The 20,827-nt window shown below is 35.3% G+C and overlaps 1 protein-coding gene across 1 annotated transcript in view; it reads left to right on the top strand.

The window, feature by feature from the left end:
* Positions 1-20,542, top strand: part of LOC129277927 (sialin-like) — a 36,799-nt gene extending 16,257 nt beyond the window's left edge. The window contains exons 5-10 of the mRNA XM_064110530.1: positions 3,946-4,041; positions 5,760-5,884; positions 6,112-6,264; positions 14,227-14,359; positions 16,708-16,949; positions 18,179-20,542. Of these exons, the coding sequence (XP_063966600.1) occupies positions 3,946-4,041; positions 5,760-5,884; positions 6,112-6,264; positions 14,227-14,359; positions 16,708-16,949; positions 18,179-18,334 (905 nt within the window). The 3' untranslated portion in view covers positions 18,335-20,542. The remainder of the gene's footprint in view (positions 1-3,945; positions 4,042-5,759; positions 5,885-6,111; positions 6,265-14,226; positions 14,360-16,707; positions 16,950-18,178) is intronic.
* Positions 20,543-20,827: the final 285 nt, after the last annotated feature.

Raw genomic sequence — 20,827 nt, 5'->3', positions numbered from 1 at the left:
GGCAAAATATTTATTTCGTTGTATTCAAAATGGCAGCCATAGACCCCTGTATATACCATATTATGTAAACAACTAATTTCACAAAAATGATCACTAAACTGCAAGTAATTGTGATTTATGAACATAAAAATGCCTTTAAAAAAATCATCATTACTAACGAGATATATCATTCATTATGTCATGTATGGGAAAATCGCTGTATTCAATATTCAAAATAGCCGTCACTGATCCAAACATTATTATGTACAATGGAAATGGGGGCCAACAAAATTCACAAGAGTGAGCACTAAAATGCATATAATTGAGATTAACGAATGGCATACTGGCTAGAAACATAGTTGTTAACGAAATATTTTAATTACTATGCCATGTATGTGATAAATCTTGTATTTTGATATTCAAAATGACCGCTAAAAACCCTAACAGTATTATATACAATGCGAAAGAGGACCAAAGAAATCACAAGAGTGGGCACTAAAGTGTATGTATTTGTGATGAATAAATGGGATACTGTCTAAAAACATAATTTTTTAACGAAATATATTAAGTTTGTATTAAAATATTGTATTTTGACTTTCAAAATGGCCGCCAAAGAAATTGACTGTATTATGTATAATGCGAACAGGAGTGAGCACCATAAATGCACGTGAATGTGATATATGATTAAAATATTGTCTGAAAGCATAGTTTGGAACAAGATATATAATTTTTCTGCCAAATAGGTGATAAATACTTATTTTGAAAGTCAAAATGCACTGTTAGAAAATTTATCCTTAAAATAAAAGAAGTTCCTGCGGCAGAGTCTCGAGAACACCTGTAATCTTACCAGATTGCGTAATCTTACATTATATCATGTAAAATTACAGGAAATTGGTATTTGGTGTATGGAAGCTTACAAATTTCCTTAAATGAAACACCATTTCCCCCTTTTTAAACAGACCTGTCCTGTTAAATTGTAGAAAAATTCCTGTTTTATGAATTTACAGAATGATTCTGTTATTGCTTTCTGCAAAATCTTGTTTTTTTTCCTGTAAAATCAGTTTTTTTTAAACAGTGTAGCCGCTATAGGCCCTAACGGTATTATGTACAATGTGAAGGGGACACGTGATTTTAACAGATTTTGGCTTTGCTTGACTAAATAGTGTTTTGAGAGTAAAATACTGTCTTAAAAAAATGATTTCTAACAAAATATCACATATAGACTTATGCAATTTAGGTAATAAATGCTATATTTCACAATTCAAAATAGACGCCTATGCCTTATGTGAAAATTATATGTCCCCATTCAAATTGTACATAACACGATAAGGGCCTATGGCGGCAATTTTCAATTTTAAATGCAGCATTTATCACCTTAATTACACGAGATAGATATATCTCATTGGAAACCAAGGTTTTAGACAATATTTCACACTTCCATCACAATATACAAGCCTAGGAAAGCAAAATTCTGTCAAAATAATGTGTTACCATGTATTTACAATGTACATAATACGGGCCTATATGGCAACATTACCTTCATGACCAATATAAGATGAATTCAGCTAGAAATCATTTACTCATACAACACAGTTAAATGCATTTTATCATTCTCACTCTTCTGAAAATTAGTTTCCCAATACACATGCATGTTACATAATTTAGTTAAGGCTTGTAGAGGCTATTTTGTATGTCAAAATACAGTATTTATCACCTAAATGGCAGAAGAATACTACATTTCATAGAAATCATGTTTTCAATTGTTATTTTACCCATACAGCAGAATTATATGGATTTCATAGTCAAGCAAATCCAAATTCTTACAAAATTATATGTCCCAATTTACTTTGTAGATAATATTCTTAGGGCCTATATGGGCCATTTTAAATTTTACAATACAGCATTTATCTTAGCATGGAAAAGGAAATGATATGTTTCGCTAGAAAACATATTTTCAGACAATATTTTACCCGTAGATCACGCAAGCAATTTATGGTTCTTACTCTTGTAAAAATTAGTTTCTCCATTCGCATTGTACATAGTAAATGTAGGGCCTACGGCGGCCATTTTGAATTCCAAAATACAGCATTTATCACACAACATGGCATAGTAATTAATATATTTCGTTAACAATTGTGTTTTTGGCCAGTATTACACTCGTTTATCTTAATAATATGCATTTTTAGTACTCACTCTTGTGATTTTTTGGTTGGTCTTCATTTAAACTGTTGCCATGGGGGTGTGGCATTTAATATCAAAATACATAACAAAAATTAATGATACATTTCGTTAGCAATCATTTTTTCATTCATTACTAATTCACTCAAAGATCACAATTACTTGCATTTTAGTGCTCACTTTTGTGAGAATTAGTCTTTCCCATCCATACTGTATATACAGACTACACAGGGGTCTATAGCGGCCATTTTTAATATCAAGAAAATTGTGACAAAAATCAAATATTGTGACAAAAATCATTTTTTAGAGAGTATTTCACTCCTGTAACACAATTACATACATTTTATAGCCAATGCGCGGGCAATTTTACGATTTTCATTGGTAATTGCATATTTTGGCGGCCATATTGAATTTTGCCAATTTGCGGAAAATGCTCATTCAGATTCGTAATCAGCACCCTCAAATTGACACGAAACCATAAAAAATATCGTATATATGAAAAAACAAGGTTCAGTCGATTTTCTATGATGGGGCCTAGTATCCTGGACTAAAGAATCTAAAGCCCCAAACAACTGTCAGATCTTTTTAGGATTGTTTAGAGTTCTCAACTTGTTCAGATCCACTTTATAGACACAATGGTATATAGGCCTACACGGCGACCATCATAATTGCGTACACCAAGTTGGTCATCTCGTGTCCAAATATCTCACTGAGATTTGAATTCCCAGAAAATGTCCCCTCTGTTTTGTTAAGCTTTCCTAGATGAAAATATGGGGTCCTGTTGATTTCTCAGCATCTTCTGGCGTAGTTTGGGGTTAAAACCCTTCCCCCCCGCCCCCCCCCCCCCCCGTAGATCCGTCACTGATCACGTATAGAATAGTTTGTGAATTTAACAGTAATTCCTCTCGGTTTTCCTTTCCTTGCACCCAGCCTATGACACATGTCAATGTTTTTGTCACCGATGATGATATTCAGTTTCTCCTCACGTAAATCTGTGACAAATGTAATGTTTTCATCATCATGTTCAGCTATATACCATGGAATACAAGACAATTCCGTCTTCAATATTGCTCAGACCCGTCTTGTTCCTTTATTCTCTCCTTCTCTAATTGTCTCCTTCTCTAATTGTTCAATCTTATCATCTTTCTCTTCTAGTCCATTCTTACTTTCATTTTGTTCTCTGCCACTTTCTGCGTTAAAGTGACCAAAATTTCCTCAATCAACTTATCTCTTATCTTATTTATAAGGATACCGAGAAGTTCCTGATTCTCTTCTATAGCTTTTGACACTTATGTCATTTTCAAAATTACTTGAAGAATTTTCTGTGGCACGTCCACGTCGAGTCTGCCTCCCCACGTTTGGTGTAGACTTCTCCCAATGATAATGTGTATACGTTTCATATGGCAAAAAATGAATTGAGGAAATCTTATAGTCCACTTAATAGAGTCGGTAGATACAAAGCAAGTTCTGAGCCCAAACCTCAGAATTAAATGTTCTGTTTTACTTGAAAAACGACGAAAGCGGAGCAATAATTGCTTAGAGACGTATCCGCGTCATGTCCGGGTTGAGTCTGATAGGATAAGGAAAATACAAATACTTTTGTTCATGTGAAAAATCACAAAATCTGGAGAAAAAAATCAGTTGTGCGGGTGTTGCATGGTTACCATGTTTACCTTTGTAATTATTGTACTTTTTTATTTTAACTTTTATTTGCCGTGCATTTTTGTTTATTCCACTCTTTTTATCTTTTTAAAGCTTTCTCTTTTCCCATTCTCTTTTGGCTTTAAGGCATACCATTGGGTCAGGTCATAGGTCAGCCTATTGCTGGTCTCTGGTCAAGCTCAGAGTCTACTGGGGGATGGCCTTCAGCATTCTATTTTTCAGGTGAACGGAAGACAATTAAGTCTGATTAATAACAATGATGAAAAAAAATCAATAACATAATATCCATGATAATAAGTAACAATGAAATAAATATAATCTTTACAATAAGGATAATGAAGAAAGGGAGAGGAAGGATAACAACAAGAATAACAAGAGGAAGAGGATTAGGGGACGAGTGAGAGGAAGAAGAAGAGAGAAGAAGAAGGAGGAGGAGGAAAAAGATCAAAAGAAGAGGAAGAACACCATGTCCTTTTTTATTTATTTATTTATTTATTTATTCATTTATTTATTTATTTATTTATTTATTGATATATTTATATTCCACAATTCCTCGAATTACATTTCATGATAAATCATTTTTACAATGAAAAGATGCATCAACTGCATAGCATATGTAGGATTGATACGTATAAATAAAAAAAGTGGAGGGGCCTACTAAAAAGCAAAGCTTGTAAGATGAAAACCCCCTATCAAAACTTTATACAAGGGTAATGTGATATAAGTAGAGTTAAAATAATCAGCAAAATTATATAAATTCATATAGATATAAACATTGAAACACGAATGTATATACATATAGAATTAAATATTGACTTTAAAATAATCAACACTGCCGTGGATAATCATGAAGTTCACAAAATATTTGATTGAATCAGTAAGAATTCAGAAGAAATTTTTCGATAAGTAATTTAAATCGGTTCAGATTAGCTGCCTCTTTTATTTCTCTGTCCAGAGAATTCCAGAGTTTTGGTCCTGCGAAAAATAGAGTTTTGCTAGAAAATACTGTTCTACTTTTAGGTAAGTGATAGTCGTTTGACTGTCTCATGTTATATGAATGCAAAGTATCATTTCTCATAAATTTCTTTTGTAGAACATTAGGTACACTATTTGTATCTAGCTGATACATGAATTGGAATAGATGTCAGCGGTACAGGTCACTGACTCTAAGGATACGTTTCTGACGAAACAATTCATCCATATGAGCTCTAAAGGACGTATTGCATATTATTCTCATGGATAGTGCCTGTGCTGGAAGAACGTTTTTAAGCTTTTTGATGACTCTAATATTTCTTACCACAGTTTTGCAAATATTGTTGATATGAGCATTCCACGTAATTTTGTTATCAATAGTAAGACCTAAAATTTTCGTTTTTTGCACTTATTTAATTTCAGTATTATCTAAAAGTATTTGATGCGGCAGGTGTTTTAATGAATGACTAAAAAGCATTTAATTAGTTTTTTGCAGATTCAATGACAGTTTATTGGCTTTAATCCAGTTTGTTACTTTTTTAAATTCTGCATTCGTAGTGCTCACAAGTAAATGTGGATCATGATGTATGTAGAAAATATTGGAATCATCAGCTAAATAGAATAAATGAGAGAACATGAGATGAATTGTTAATATCATTAACATAAAGTACAAATAGCAGAGGGCCAAGAAGACTACCTTATGGAATTCAACAGGCAACTGGCCTTGTGTCAATTTTTTGTTTTTTGTGTGTGTTAAATTGTACTTTTGTTATGTTTTCTGCTGTCTTTTTAACCTATTATTGTACATTTCTATTGATTTGTGATTACATGTTTTTATCGAATACTTTGAATTGATTTGGAAATAAAGTTTACCTTTACCTTTACCTTGTTGGAGACTCTGATTCATTTACGGTAACAAACTGAATTCTATCAGTAAGATTCCTAAACTCTCTCTCTCTCTCTAATAGGAACACTTGGTCTACTATGTTCCATCGCCTGGGTGTTTCTCGTGTACCCATCACCGTCGGCTCATCCTCGAATCTCACCAAAAGAACGAAATTATATTGAACAAAATCTACGCCTTGAAAGCAGGGTAAGTCAAGAATGAAGATTGGAACGATAGCAGTAATTTAACATTACAATAGTATAAAACTTTTGCCTCCTTTTGTCATTTTGCCTCCGACGAAGATTCTGCTAGGAATGAATTACAGCGTTTCACCTGTTTTCATTGTGGTTCTTGTAGTAGTAGTAGATGTTGTTCTTTTTTTTTTTATAGTAATAACAGTCGATTTCTTTTTATCATCATCATTTCTCTTCAAGAAACCTGAAACGTATCCGTGGAAATCTATCCTTACATCAGGGCCTGTATTAGCTGTGTGCGTCGCAATTTTTAGTCATTTGTGGATCATATATCTCTTTATGACCAATCTACCTATTTATCTGAAAGCTGTGCTCCATTTTGATATCAAACAGGTAGGCCTATTATGCCTTTTTTTTTTAAATCTGCTCATAAAACATTTAGAGAGGGATGATGTCACTGATATGGACAGAGCGGTGACTAGAATCTAATGATATTTCAGAAACTAACTTTATTTCGTCAACGAGTTAACGAACCTGAGGAGAGAAAAAAAAAATTACTGCGTTTTCGAATTAACCAAGCTTCGGAATACCAAACCTTATAGTAGGCGGCAAGTAGTAAGAATTCCAAAAAATTTCTGTAGAATCTGATGTTTTGTGCTTATCTCCCTATTTTTAGGGTGCTGAATACGAATCTGCTTGTTGCCAAATTTATAAATGCCGTCTTCGACCGTTGCCATGGCAACGGATTAATTTCTAAAAAATAGCATGTATTCCCCTGTAAATGGTAGATAAACATGATATAAATTAGCCAATAGATTGATTTCAAGGTTCCAATTAAATACAAATGAAATTCAAAAATATTTAAGATCATAAAATTGGTTCCAATTGGCCCGTTGCCATGGTAACGGCTCATTTTTCCTCCAGAAAAGTAAAAAATTTGATATAAATTTGTAGAATCTGTTTTTTGTTTCATTTTCCCTTCGTTTAGGGTGTTAAACATAGGAGTGGTTTTTGCTAAATGTATAAATACACTCTCATTCCATTGCCATGGCAACCAAATAATACCTAATTTGATAAAAAAAAAAGAAATAACATGGTAAAAAAAGACAATGGAGAGAAATACAATAAAAGTGACCTACATGTAATCTACATGCGATGGGTTTTTCCCACTCATTTAGAACAAAAACTACAGTAAGTGTTATGCATGAGTTTATTGGAATGATAGGAATTGATGTTGCCTTGAGAATGCTTGAATTTAAAGATACAAATCAATATTGCAAATGGCCCGTTGCCATGGTAACATCTTATTTTTCTCAGAAAAGAACAAATTTTGATAAAAACATAAAGTCACATTTTTTCGTTCATTTCCGCTAAGTTTAGGTTGCTAAAAATAAATATGCTTGTTGGTAAATATGTAAGTACCATCTCAGACCATTGTCATGGCAACCAAATACCAACTTATTTGGTAAAAAATAACATGTTGAAAAAGGTAATGGTGGGATGTACAGTAAAAACGAACTAATCTACATGACCAAAACCAAAATTACGTAATTATTCTGCATGAATTCATTAGAAGGATACAAATTGATGTTCCCTTGGCAACGCTTGATTTTATTAATAAATATCAATGTTGCAAATTACCTGTTGTCATGGTAACGGCTCATTTTACACCAGAAAAAGTTTTAATAAAAATATGTAGAGTCCGATTTTTCTTTCATTTCCACCAAAGTATACACGTACATGTAGGTTGCTTAACATTGATATTCTTGTTGATGCTGCTTGGTATTGGTTAATTAATTTAATTATATCAATGTTGCAAATGGCCTGATGCCGTGGTAAACATCACTCCTCGCAAAGTTCCCTTCTGCAGACTTTCAACCTGAAGAAAGTAAACTGTGAGCAGTTTGGCATAGATCTGGATACATATCTTCAGAACCTCCCTGCACTCCCTACTCATTACGACATATTTTTAGAACTGCTGAAGAAATCATCAAGGAAGAATATTCCACAAGAATGCCGTACAAGCTATACTAAGGGCCGGCAGAAACACCAGATTCGGATCCTTGGGAATGACTCTACAAAGTCCCAATCTAGGTCCCAAGTTACCGCCGGCCAAGTGGCCAACCAGCTTCTAGTGAACAGCCAAGGTAACCCTCATAATCACCCGCGAAGATCCAACCTAAAAGTGTGCGGACAGCCTGCCAAGAGTCATCTGAGTTCACAAGACCTTTCAGCATGAACGACTTGTGCAATGCTGTCAAAGCAATGAAGATCAGCAAGGCAGCTGGATTGGATGATGTCCTCGATCTGTGAGCAGATGAAACATATTGGACCTGTTTCACTCCAATGGCTGCTTGACATACTAAACTACTGTCTGAGTGAAAGCACAATGCCAAACTTATAGAGGAAATCAAGGGTAGTTGTCTTACTCAAGCCAGGCAAAAAAACCAGCCAACGCAAAGAGCTACCGGCCCATATCTCTGCCTTGTCACACATACAAGATCTTTGAAAGGCTCCTACTCAACCACATTGCTCCCTTGGTGGATGAGCTCCTCTTTCCAGAACAGGCAGGATTTAGGCCAGGAAAGTCCAGTACTAGTCAACTGCTGAATCTGGCACAGTACATTGGAGATGGTGGCTTCGAGAAAGGGTTGATAACTGGAGCAGCCTTTGTTGACCTCATTGCAACTTATGACACAATCATCAAATACTCACAAGGAAAGTCTTTGAGATGACAAAGGAAGGCTTAAGCTGACACAGATTATTCAGAGCATGCTCTCAAATCAGCAGTTTTTGTGAATCTCAGTGGTTCCAGTAGCAGATGGCTGACACACAAAAGGTCTCCCACAAGGAAGCATCATCGTCCCACTCTTTAGCATCTACACAAATGACCAATCCACCAAATAATGAGAGCTATACCTGTACGCTGATGACATTTGCATTGCTTCACAGAAACATTCCTTTGAAGAGATGAAAAAGCACTCAGCAATGCTCTGGTAGGCCTGACTCCTTACTACGCTGCAAATCATCTCTGTGCAAATCCAGAAAAAACCCAACTCGGTGCTTTTCACCTAAAAAACAGAGATGCAGACCAATAACTAAGGTTCAGATGGTATAGAAAATGGTTGGAACACACCAGTAAGCCAATCTACCTAACATCACCCTAGACAGTTCCCTTACCTACAAAAACCATGTTTCCAAGACAAAGGCTAAAGTTGGAGCAAGGAACAGCATCCTGAAGAAGCTTGCCAACATAAAATGGGAACAGATGCCAAAACCATCCGTGCGACAGCTCTTGCTCTATGCTACTAGACTGCTGAGTATGCAGTCCCCATCCGTTTTAGGTCATCACATGCTGCAAAGATTGATGCAGACCTGAATGCTGCTTGCAGAGCAATTACTGGCTGGTATTGTGTGGTATTGCCCATCCACACATCAGAAGATAGGTGTCAGCAGAGGTGGAAAAAAAACAAGCAAGAAGATCACCCTCTTCATCCACTCTTTAACTATGAACCTGCCAAAAAAAAAACTCAAAACAAGATGTAGCTTCCTTCATTCGACTGAATCCCTTGATGGCTCTGCTCACAAACGGTCACCCTATGGTCCAACCATCTACAGTCTGTGATGCACAAGCTCTCATATGGACCTATCAAATCACTTCCTAGGTTCAAGTGAGGAATGTGGAGTGTAAAGATCTGTTTTTGACCATTTGTGCTCTAATAAATTTTATAAAAAAATAGCCAGTATGCCAATTTTTCTAAGGGTTTATGAAATTAGGGAGAATTCAGCTAGAGACCATTTTGAGAATATTTTGGGCCATTTGGCCTAGTAATCTGACAGAAATATTGATTAAGGGGTAAAGTTTTTAAGAGATTGACATGTGACATCTATTTGCTGGATTGAATTACCCCGAATTTCAAACTCCAAGGTGGCTGCCAATTTAAGGGTCACAAATTTCTATATTTTAAAGCTTAAGGTTAATGGGATAAAATTAATTTGCCAATTACACTCATGTATAATGTGTTTCTGGACAATTAATTGTATGAAGAAAAATTGACCATGAAATTCGTATAAAAACTTTGAAATGGCTGCCGGAAACCATTTTAGAAAGACATTTTGGGTGGATTTTGCTAAAAAGCTGATAAAAATATTATAAAGAATAAGTTTGATAGGGGAAAAGGAAATCGAAATCTTAAGTCTATTTGATGAGTTGAAGTGATCTTGACCTCCTGAACAGAGATTGACTATAGTATAATTAAAATATACAGAGTGGCTGCTGGTGGCCAGTTTGAAAAAAAAAGGAATTCGGGTTGATTTGTGCTATAAATGAGCTTTTTAAAATAGCAACTTGGGGATTTTTGAGGTTAGGAAATTAAAATCTTAAGTCCACACAGTTAACTGACATAAACTTGACCGCCTAATCAGAGATTACCGCCATGGAAAATTCAAACTGACAGCTGCCTGTCATTTTGAAAAATGACAACTTTGGGGGGTGATTCCATTTTTAAAGAGAGTTGTTCAAAATATTTATTTGGGGGTTTTAGAGTCAAGAAATCAAAATCTGAACTACCTTTGACATACTGACCTTGCCTTTAAAACGAATCACGGTCGGTAGCCATTAAGAAAAAAAGGGTCATGGGTTGCAATATGGCGTTCCGCATGGTTTTGTACTGGGACCTTTACTTTTTACTTCGTATTTATAACCACTTGGGGACACTTTGAACTGGTGTTCAGCCGCCTAGATAATAGTCACTACAGCACATTCAGAATCGAGCAGTCGGTACCATTTCAACGGCCAGAAAGTATGATCATTTGTTTCCTTTGTTCAAAGAGATTCACTTGGTACTGGTCAAAAACAGAATTATAGAAAAAATTGCTTTGTTTACTTGTCCATTAATAACCTGACACCACAATACATATCATGCTGGGTTTTTGTTTACAGACCCTTTTCTAACCCCAACTTAGGTCAACAGTGCGTAAGTTTCACTGGTCCCAATATTCAAAATCCGTTCATGTCCTTCTGTACAATTGTGTTTTAAAGCTTACAAACCACTTTATGTATTGAAAGCACTTGAAAAGTAGAATTATTCATTTTTATAATAATAAATAAAATAATATAGGATTTGTATAGTGCTCCTATATTACCCCGGCTAAGCTAGACTACCGCATCCGGTGCTCACAGCTTTTTAAGGACTTACTTCCTGCAGGTACCCATTTACCTCACCTGGATTGAGTGCAGCACAATATGGATAAATTTCTTACTGAAGGAAAACACACCTGGCTGGGAATCGAACTCATATCCCTCAGATTAAAATAAAGAGTCTTAACCACTAGACCACGACGCCCCCACAAATATATTGGAAAGTGCTTTGAGCATGTTTACATGAGAAGTGCTATAAATGTTAAAATGTATGTATTCATTTTAATAGCAAGCTGTTCAAGATAATTTAACTCCAAAGTTTATTTGGCAAATTGACATAATCCTCCTCCTATTAGATATAACTGACCTTTTGAGAAAACAAAGGTAAAACTCTTCCATCTTTTAATGTAGACTCAATGTGGGACTTTCATGAAAAACCCATTCATTTAATAATAGAATCCTAAGGGTTTTTTAACTTCAAAAGACCCTTGACCTTCACCTAGTGACATGATATCTAATTATATTGAAAATTAATAAACCTAAGTAAAGTTTTTGATGTTGATACCACAGTACAGTCAAAGTTCAGTGACCATAACTTTAACCTGAAATTCATGCACAATGATGTGATAGTTGAATACCTTTATGTTCAACTTTCTTGAAATAGATTTATATACGCACTCGCAAAGGTTTGCCTTTTCAGAAACTTGATGAGATTCAATGATGATAATACAACATGGTCAAATTTTGGTGATCGTAAAATACCTCAGACCTTGATAATATGACCTGAAACTTGTGCAATATGATTAATTATATTTAATGATTACCCAATGTTTTGTTGAAATATCATAATATAGATCCATATATTTCCAAAATTATGAAAATATTTCTAAGTTTACTTTTTCAAAATGGACACCACCTGCCAATTTGGTTATGGCAATAATCTCAGATAATCTCAGATTAGGAGGTCAAGACTATGTCACCTCCTGAAACATTTAAAATTTTCATTCATCAAGTGTATGCCCCCCCCCCCCCCGTATTATTATATTTAATACTTTTAAGCGCAAATCACCCAAAATCACTATACTCAAAATGACTATCTGCGGTCATTTTGGAGTTAAAATACTGGATTTCATGCAGAATAAGTACCATTTTTCTTCAAAAAATGTCCAGCATTAAAATGAGTGTAATTGGATAATTTATTTGAGTACATATGTCCAGTTGAGGCCAGAAGTTAACATACACCCAGGATTTTTTTTTTAAGTTGACACTCGCCAAACATCATAAAATCTACTAAATCTTATGAAATATTTGTGCTATCATGACAAATTTGATATCAAACAAATGAGTATGTCATGCCCCTTCATCACATTGCTTTGTCATCAGGAGCTAAAAAATATTTAGTTGTCATTTTTCCCAAAAAAATCTTCATATTTTAGACAATTTAAAAATAAAAACTTGACAAAAACATTTCATATTTGTGCTAGTTACTTCTCAACACAAACATTTCAGATCACACTTTTTGTTCAGTGGTGACATATTGTGAAAGAAAAAGTATAAATATAAATCATAGATTTTACATTTATATATTTCTATGAAACGATGTTTGAAAATATAATAACAAACAATAGAATACATTTTATACGAATATTACTATTTTTCTTTAAAAAAATTTCACCTGATATTTACTTTAATCCCAGCGGCATCCTAATCACGTGAAAGAGCTTAATATGCTCTTTCATTTGACACCAATTTCGTCATGGTAGTACTTATATTTCTGAAGATGAAGTAAATTTTAGGATGTTTGGCAAACGAACAAATTTCACTGAATTCCATGGGTGTATGTAAACTTTTGGCCTCAACTGGATGTTGAGCACCCTAAAATTAGGGGAAATGAAAGGAAAATTTGAAGTTGTTTGTAACTTTGTAATTTTCTGCGAAAAATAAGATGTTACCATGGCAATGGGAGGTTTGCGACATTCATATTTATATTTATAATAAATGCAAGTGTTACCAAGGCAACAGCAATTCTTTTCTCTCTAATGAACTCATGCAGACCACTTTAATACTGTATTTTTTGTTCAATATTTAATGGTTCCAACCTTACGCATGTAGATTGTGATTTTCATGGTATTTTCCACCATTATCTCCCCCCATGTTATTTGGTTGCCATGGCAATGGCCTAAGATGGTATTTATACATTTAGCAACAAGCACATATAGATCTAGCATCATATAATTAGGGGAAATGAAAGTAAATTCAGATTCTACAATATTTTTTATCAAATGTATACTTTTCTGAGAAAAAAAATAAGCTGTTACCATGGCAACGGTCAATTTGCAATATTGATATTTATCTTTAAATTCAAGCATTGTCAAGGCAACATCAATTCCTATCATTCCAATAAACTCATGCATAACACTTACTGTAGTTTTTGTAGTAAATGAGTTGGAAAAACCCACGCATGTAGATTACATGTAGGTCGCTTTTATTGTATTTCTCTCCATTGTCTTTTGACCATGTTATTTCTTCTTTTTTTACCAAATGAGGTATTATTTGGTTGCCATGGCAATAGAATGAGAGTGTATTTATACATTTAGCAAAAATCACTCCTACATGTATGTTTAACACCACGCAGGGAAAATGAAACAAAAAACAGATTCTACAACTTTAAATCAAAATTTGTACTTTTCTGGAAGAAAAATGAGCCGTTACCATGGCAACGGGCCAATTGGAACCATTTTGATGATCTGAAATATTTTGAATTTTATTTGTATTTAATTGGAACCTTGAATTCAATCTATTGGCTAATTTATATCATGTTTATCTACCATTTATAGGGGAATACATGCTATTTTTGAGAAATTAATCCGTTGCCATGGCAACGGTCGAAGACGGCATTTATAAATTTGGCAACAAGCAGATTCGTATTCAGCACCCTAAAAATAGGGGAAATAGCTCAAAAAATCAGATTCTACAGAAAATGTTTGGTAACCTTAAATATTATGACGAGGAGCTGTGTACTATTATTTCATTTTTGGAATAACAAACTTGCGGATTAATGAATCTATGGACTAATTATGAATGAAATTTCGGAATAAGGAGCTGCATATAGTCCGATAATCGAGAATCCAGTTTCACATGTCTATTCAGCAACGCTATACTATTATGATACCTTATGGTGTTGAAGAAGTTGTACAATATTTTCTTTACTATAGACTGGGTTTTTGGCGGCTGTGCCATTCTTTTTTCTCTGGTTGGTCTGGATAGTTGGAGGACGATTCGCAGACTTTCTGATTGATCATACAAACTTCAGGGTTACAACAGTCAGAAAATTTATAACATTTCTTGGTAAGTTCCCTCCTCGTATTTCAAGTTTTGTTTTGTTTTTAAAGTAATGCTGACCGAAACGTAGCAGTTTACTGATGGTTGGTCTATTACCACTTGGTCTAATCTTCAGATGGGCTTACAACATTCGGCTAAACCCACTTAGTCCAATTCCCATTTGGTATAATGACCACTTGGTCTAATAGCCAATTATTCTAATGACCACTTGGTCTAATAGCCAATTGGTCTAATGGTCACTTGGTCTAATAGCCAATTGGTCTAATGACCACTTGGTCTAATAGCCATTTAGTCTAATGCCCAGTTGGGCTAATCGTCACTTGGTCTAATTTTTATTTCATCTAATTGCTATTTCGTCTAATGTATTTTATTGTCACTTGGTCTAATTTCATTTAGTCTAATAGTAGTTCGTCTAATTGGCTGTTAGTCTAATACTAGTTCGTCTAATACTAGTAAGTCTAATCCTACTTGATCTATTATTCATTTGGTCTATATTGCAGTTGATGTAATTTCCACTTGGTCTAATTTCCATTTGGGATAATGGTTTGTTGGGCTATTCCCATTAGGCCATCATACATACAGTTTATTCATGTTGTTTGTGTTTTTCCTTTTCACTAATTTTCAACTTGAACAGTGTAGAAATTTAATATTGCATTACATGGTGTCCGCTTTAGGCCTTATATTAGGCCTATCCATTTTCTTAAATGTAAATGAAAAATGAGAGGGGATGGGGAAAGATTACAAAATAAAAACAAGCGAAAAATAAATAACGAAAAAATAACAATGACAAAGGTTGAATGAAGAAGCCCTACTTAAAAAAAAGTTGGTGAAGAAGAAGAAGAAGAAGAAGAAGAGGAAGAAGAAGAAGAAGAAGAAGCATACAGAAAAATAAGTAGAAGAAGATGTAGAAGAAGGAAAATAATAAGAAGAAGACGAAGAAGAAGAAGAAAAGAGAGAAATAAGCGTTCAAGGTCGCTAACATACATAGGTGACATCAGGTCCATCAGGCGCGGATCCAGGGGGTGGAGGGCCTTGTCCCCCCCCCCCAAAAAAAAAAAAGGAGAGAAATGAAGGGGAAGAAAAAGGAAAGCAGAAGCCTTTCGGAGAAAGGGAAGAGAAAAAGAGGAAAGGGAGAGAAAAGGAAGGGGAAAAGAGAAGGGAAAAGGTAAAAGAGGGAGAAACGGAAAAATATAGGGAAAGAAACGAAAAGGGTGAAAAGAAAACATACGACATCGAAAAAAAACTTATCTTGCTACCACATACAAACTGCAATTTCTTTTCAAATATTTTGTAGGGGACAATTTTCATAATCTTAGGAATCGCGCTCCCGTTGCCCCCCCCCCCCATCCATTTTAAGGAGAGTGGGGCGAAGAAGTAGAATAAGAAAAAACAGAATGAGAAGATAAGATGAATGACTACTAACAAAATATTCAAAATAAATTACATGATCTGATGGCTTTGTAACTTTTGGCATCTCCTTAAACTTTTTTCCGTCAAGTTCAAGTATCGTCCGTAATGGGCATAAAAATTATTATGAAAGCGGCATAAAAATGTTTACCAGATACGTATCCACACAATCAATTACACCATATTTTCGTTCCATTCTCATAATAATATTATTCTGATGAAACCCCTGCCATTCAACCATTATAAGCTACAAGGTTCCCAACTTATTGTTCACCCAATACTTAGAATCTGTAAATGTGCGTGCGGTGATGTAATGATTATAATATGATTTTCCTCATATGACAATTAGACCAAATGAGAATTAGACCAAGTGGTGTTAGACCAACTGGAAATTAGACTAAATGGTTTTAGCCCAACTGCTCATTAGACGAATTGGATAATAGACCAAGTGAGAATGAGACGAATTGGATATTAGACGACCTGGTTGTAGACGAAATGAGTTTAGACTATGTGAAGTTGGACGAAGTGATAAGTAGACCAAGTGGTATTAGACCATCCGATAATTCACCCTCGTACATAGCACATGTATTTCATCAACATGGATATATCTAGGGATAAAAAAGGGTATGGAATTTGACATGAGTAAATTTACTCGGTCTAGAAAACAAAAACCGTCAAAGAACGACATCTTACACATTTTCAAAACCTTTCGTCTGTGACTGTTTTGTATTTTTATACGAGTTCTGTATAACAGCGCATCAACAGTATCATTTTTAATTTGCATCTGTATCTTCAATCTCATCCTCAATATTCATTATTTTTGTCATTCTTTGGGCAATAGTTAAAAGCTAATTTCGTGATAACCACTGTGTTGAATGTCATTGTACCCTGTTGAAACCTTTTCTGCCTATTTGCCATCTCCTGCACTTCTTATGTAATGTCAATAGCTTTTATGCCGCCCGCTGTCCTTCTCGTGCTCATGGGGTACGTCGGATGCAACACTACCGCAATAATGGTAATTCTCACCCTTGGTCTTTCAATGAATGGTCTTTCGATGTCTGGGCCAACTATGTGTCCACTCGACTTCGCTCCTAGCTACGCTGGTATCATCAGCGCCATCGCCAATGTGTTCGCGACGACGTCGGGATTTCTGGTTCCGTTGCTCGTCGCTCAGTTCACAGAGGATCAGGCGAGTTATTGATAAGTTTACGATTTCCGACGGAAGTTTTCGGGGTGGAAAACAAATCAAACCCATAAGAGTACACACGCCAAATCAGACTGGGAAGTAGGTATTGGGGCGGATACTAAATAAAAATTATTTAATTTTTTTTATAAATAAAACAACTTTTATAACGACGCCTGTGCAAGCTAATTCTTGTGTCATATAACTACCCCAAGACAAGTGCAGAGAAGTTATTGTTCAAAGATTTACCACATTTTGTTAAAAAGATATATTGTATGCACCAAATCTGCATTGTGCTTAAGAAATTGAGTTTTCCTGTCTTCTGCATGAGCTACATTTCGCAAACCGTGAAGTCCTTGTATTTTATGACTCTGCTCAAAATTTTGACAACTCTCTTAAAACATCATTAAATTGAAATAAACTGTCCCAATTCGCAAACCGTGAAGTCCTTGTATTTATGACTCCGCTCAAAATTTTGATAACCCTCTTAAAATAAACTGTCCCAATTTGCAAGATATCAGCCCGATATCAGTCGGAGACACATTTCGCCTAATTCCCAGTTAAGTTAACATTTATGATCCTTCGAGAACTAAACTGGACTATACCGACGAGAATTTACAAAATTACATGAGACCTCATGACCTGATTATGACACATATGATCTGAAACACTTGAAAAAAATAATAATGGTCAAGATTTAGGACCGGCCGGGATTTACTCTTGACTCTTATGCGGCATGGCAGTATAAGCAATTTGGGTAGGATTAGTAGAAGAGGGCGTTTGCCCCCTCCCACGCCCTCATGAAAAAGTACCATTATATATTACATGAGTAATTAAACCCAAATCAACCAAAAGTGTGTTCTCGACGCTTCAATTAAAAATTATTTCACTTACTCTTTTCAAATGTCTCTTCGGCTTAAAAAAAAGTTTTTCTGAAATTTCAATGGGGTTGATCTCTTTGTTTGTTTTATTGAGACGTGTAATTTAGTTGCCCCCTTTAAAAAAAAATATTCAGTGATGTCTAAAGAATATAAATTAGAATGGAAATTGAACAATTATATTGTATGGCATACAATAATAATCAAATGCGCTTTATAAATATTTTTTAATTGTGGCAGGCTGACCCACGCGGATTATTGTTTTAATGGATTTGGAAGATTTGATTTATGTCAAAGAAATCAAATCAAATTAGACCATTTAATGATATTTTGTGTTTGTAATCTAAATTGTGACAGACTGACCCACGCGGATGGAAGATTGTATTTTGGATAAGTGCTGTCATCATGATGTTTGGAATGGTGTTCTTCCTCATCTTTGGAACATCTGAGCTTCAGTCTTGGGCGAGGAGGACAGAAGATGATAATAAGAATGAATTTGATAGCGAATCATAACATATCAGCCGTGACACCTCCCCAAGTGGACTAGCCCGAGGAATCAATAGATTGGATATATACTTTAACAGATGGATCGCATGTTTCCTTTTGAAAGGGGATTCACCCTGACGAATATGTTAATTTCATGAAAGCGGAAAACTTAGAGATAGGCCTAACAGGGAAGGTTTGTCGAAAATTCACCAAAAATAAAAAAGCTATAAACTTTTTAATTTGTGGCGTCTCTTGCGAGTAGCGTCTTCATTAATCATGTATACAAATTCCAATGTTTCATTTTTTATGGAATGTGATAAATACATTTTTTCTTATAAAAGTGAGTATAGCATTTGGGGAATCACTGGAGGATGTGCTCAGTTTAAAAGTTAACTCCGTTATTCTTTAACTGAATTTCATCAGTCCTTCACAAAAGAAAATTTCGAATTTTTCTACTTTTATTAAAACCAACTTATCATCAGGGTGAAGTACCCCTTTAGGTTTAAACAATAAAAATCAAGTAAAAATTGTACTTCAGTTATTTTCCCCGTTTTTGCCGTCTTCTTCATTTTACCTTGGTAGGCATATATGAATTTCTCGTTCATTTCTCCCTCCTGGCTCCCCATCTCACCCCCCCCCCCCTTCTTCTCGCGCGCGTGCTCTCTCTCCCCCTCCCCCTCTCTCTCACTCTCTCTCTCACACACACAACCTCCCACATCCACCTATTATATCTCACGCTATCTCTCTCTCAACATAATCATGTCCTCTTTTCATACACACGCCCAAAAGCATTTCCCCCTCCTTCTTCTGAATCTGGAGAACCCCCTCGCCCCCTCCCAATCAACCCCTTCCCTATCTTTCTCAATCTATTTTTAACATAAGAGTAGGCCTATATTTGGGCTAATTATAAATATTGTGAAAATAAATGTGGTTTGAACGAGGAGGAATTTCAAGTGGAAGGATCGTGGGAGCCCGGGGGCGTGGGAGTGTCATCATTGCGAAAGAGTGCGCAATATTATTAACCCTTCTTCATAACGGGCAAATAGTGACTGAACTAAAAATGATAATGATGATGATGATGGTGATAATGATGATGATGATGATTATGAAGTTGATGATGATGATGATGATGATGATGATGATGGTGATGATGCATGGTGATAGTGATGGTGATGATGATGATGATAATGATGATGATGCTAGCGGTTGTGGTGGCGGTGCTGGTGGTGTTAATGATGGTGGTGTTAAGATGTTATGGCTCAGTGGATAGGTCGTCATACATTTGAACCACAAGGTCCGGGGTTCGAATACCACCGCGACACTCGTGTCCTTTTGCAAGGCGTTTATTATCTACATCTGTCACTCTTCACCTATATGTATATAAATGGGAAGGAATTCCTTGAAGGCTGGAGCACCTAAACAGGGTAGCCGTCCATGCATGGTCTAAACATTGTGCAGATGTTGCATGATGATGATGATTATCATGATGGTGATGATGATGAAGGTTGTTGGTATATAAATTTATATGTATTACGATTGAGTTATCCCTGACCAATTATATGAAAGAATGGCATAACATATTCTTTTTATGTAGGATGAATATATATTCAGTTAGTAACTTGTATTTTTTCAGTGGGATTTATATAAGGCCATGCCTTTGAAATCTATTTTTCTGGTTACCATGTTTACATCGATTTAGGAAACTTGTTAATTTGCATAAATGATTTCGGTAACAGATTTGTAAGTTAATTGTGATGGGGGGGAATGATCTTTGAGTGTGGAGTTTCTTACAGTGTGTGATGGAAGGGGGGGTGCGAGTGTCAGTGTGAGGATATAAACTTTATAAAGGGTATGTCTATGATTCGAGGCGAGGGGGAACGTGTGAGAGAGTTAGAGGGCGGCTGGTCGTCTCCTCCCTCACTTCTGCCCTTTCCAGCCTGAGTAGGTTTTTGTTTTAATGCTTTGCATCATGGTCTTTCTTAATTATTTTTTAATAACTTTGCCAAAGTTTGTTGCTGATTGGTTTTCATTCTAGGGGTTCTTGCTCATGTAAAAATATGATATTGTTTTAATGAAATGATATACATGTACTCCGCTTTCTCCTTGTTGATTTTTTTTTTTTTTTTCTTTTCCGATCACTCCAATCCCTTGTATATATTTTGATTGATTTTTGATTTTTTTTGTAACTTTTATAGTGGAATTTGATGTAAATGATTTGTATGTTGAAGATTTATCAATAAAAACATAAATAAAAAAAAAAAAAAGTTAATTGTGATGACGACAACAGTGATGGCACCAAGGGAATGGGGGCATAGGGGCATTTGCCCACCATGCCCCATTTTTTAAAAGGCTTTCTATTGTGTGTTTATTATGCAGGGGCCGCAGAAGCGGGGGGAGGGGTTCCAAAACTGTGTACAAACACGTAAAAATTACCATATGATTGTGATTTTTTGCATGGTCAGCCCTGTTACAACCGATAATGTCGCAGCAACGCATAATGTCGCAGCAATGCATAATGTC

The sequence above is a fragment of the Lytechinus pictus genome, chromosome 15 (assembly GCF_037042905.1).
Source record: "Lytechinus pictus isolate F3 Inbred chromosome 15, Lp3.0, whole genome shotgun sequence".
Classification (NCBI taxonomy): Eukaryota; Metazoa; Echinodermata; class Echinoidea; order Temnopleuroida; family Toxopneustidae; genus Lytechinus; species Lytechinus pictus.
This window is presented reverse-complemented; position numbering and strand designations above follow the sequence as displayed.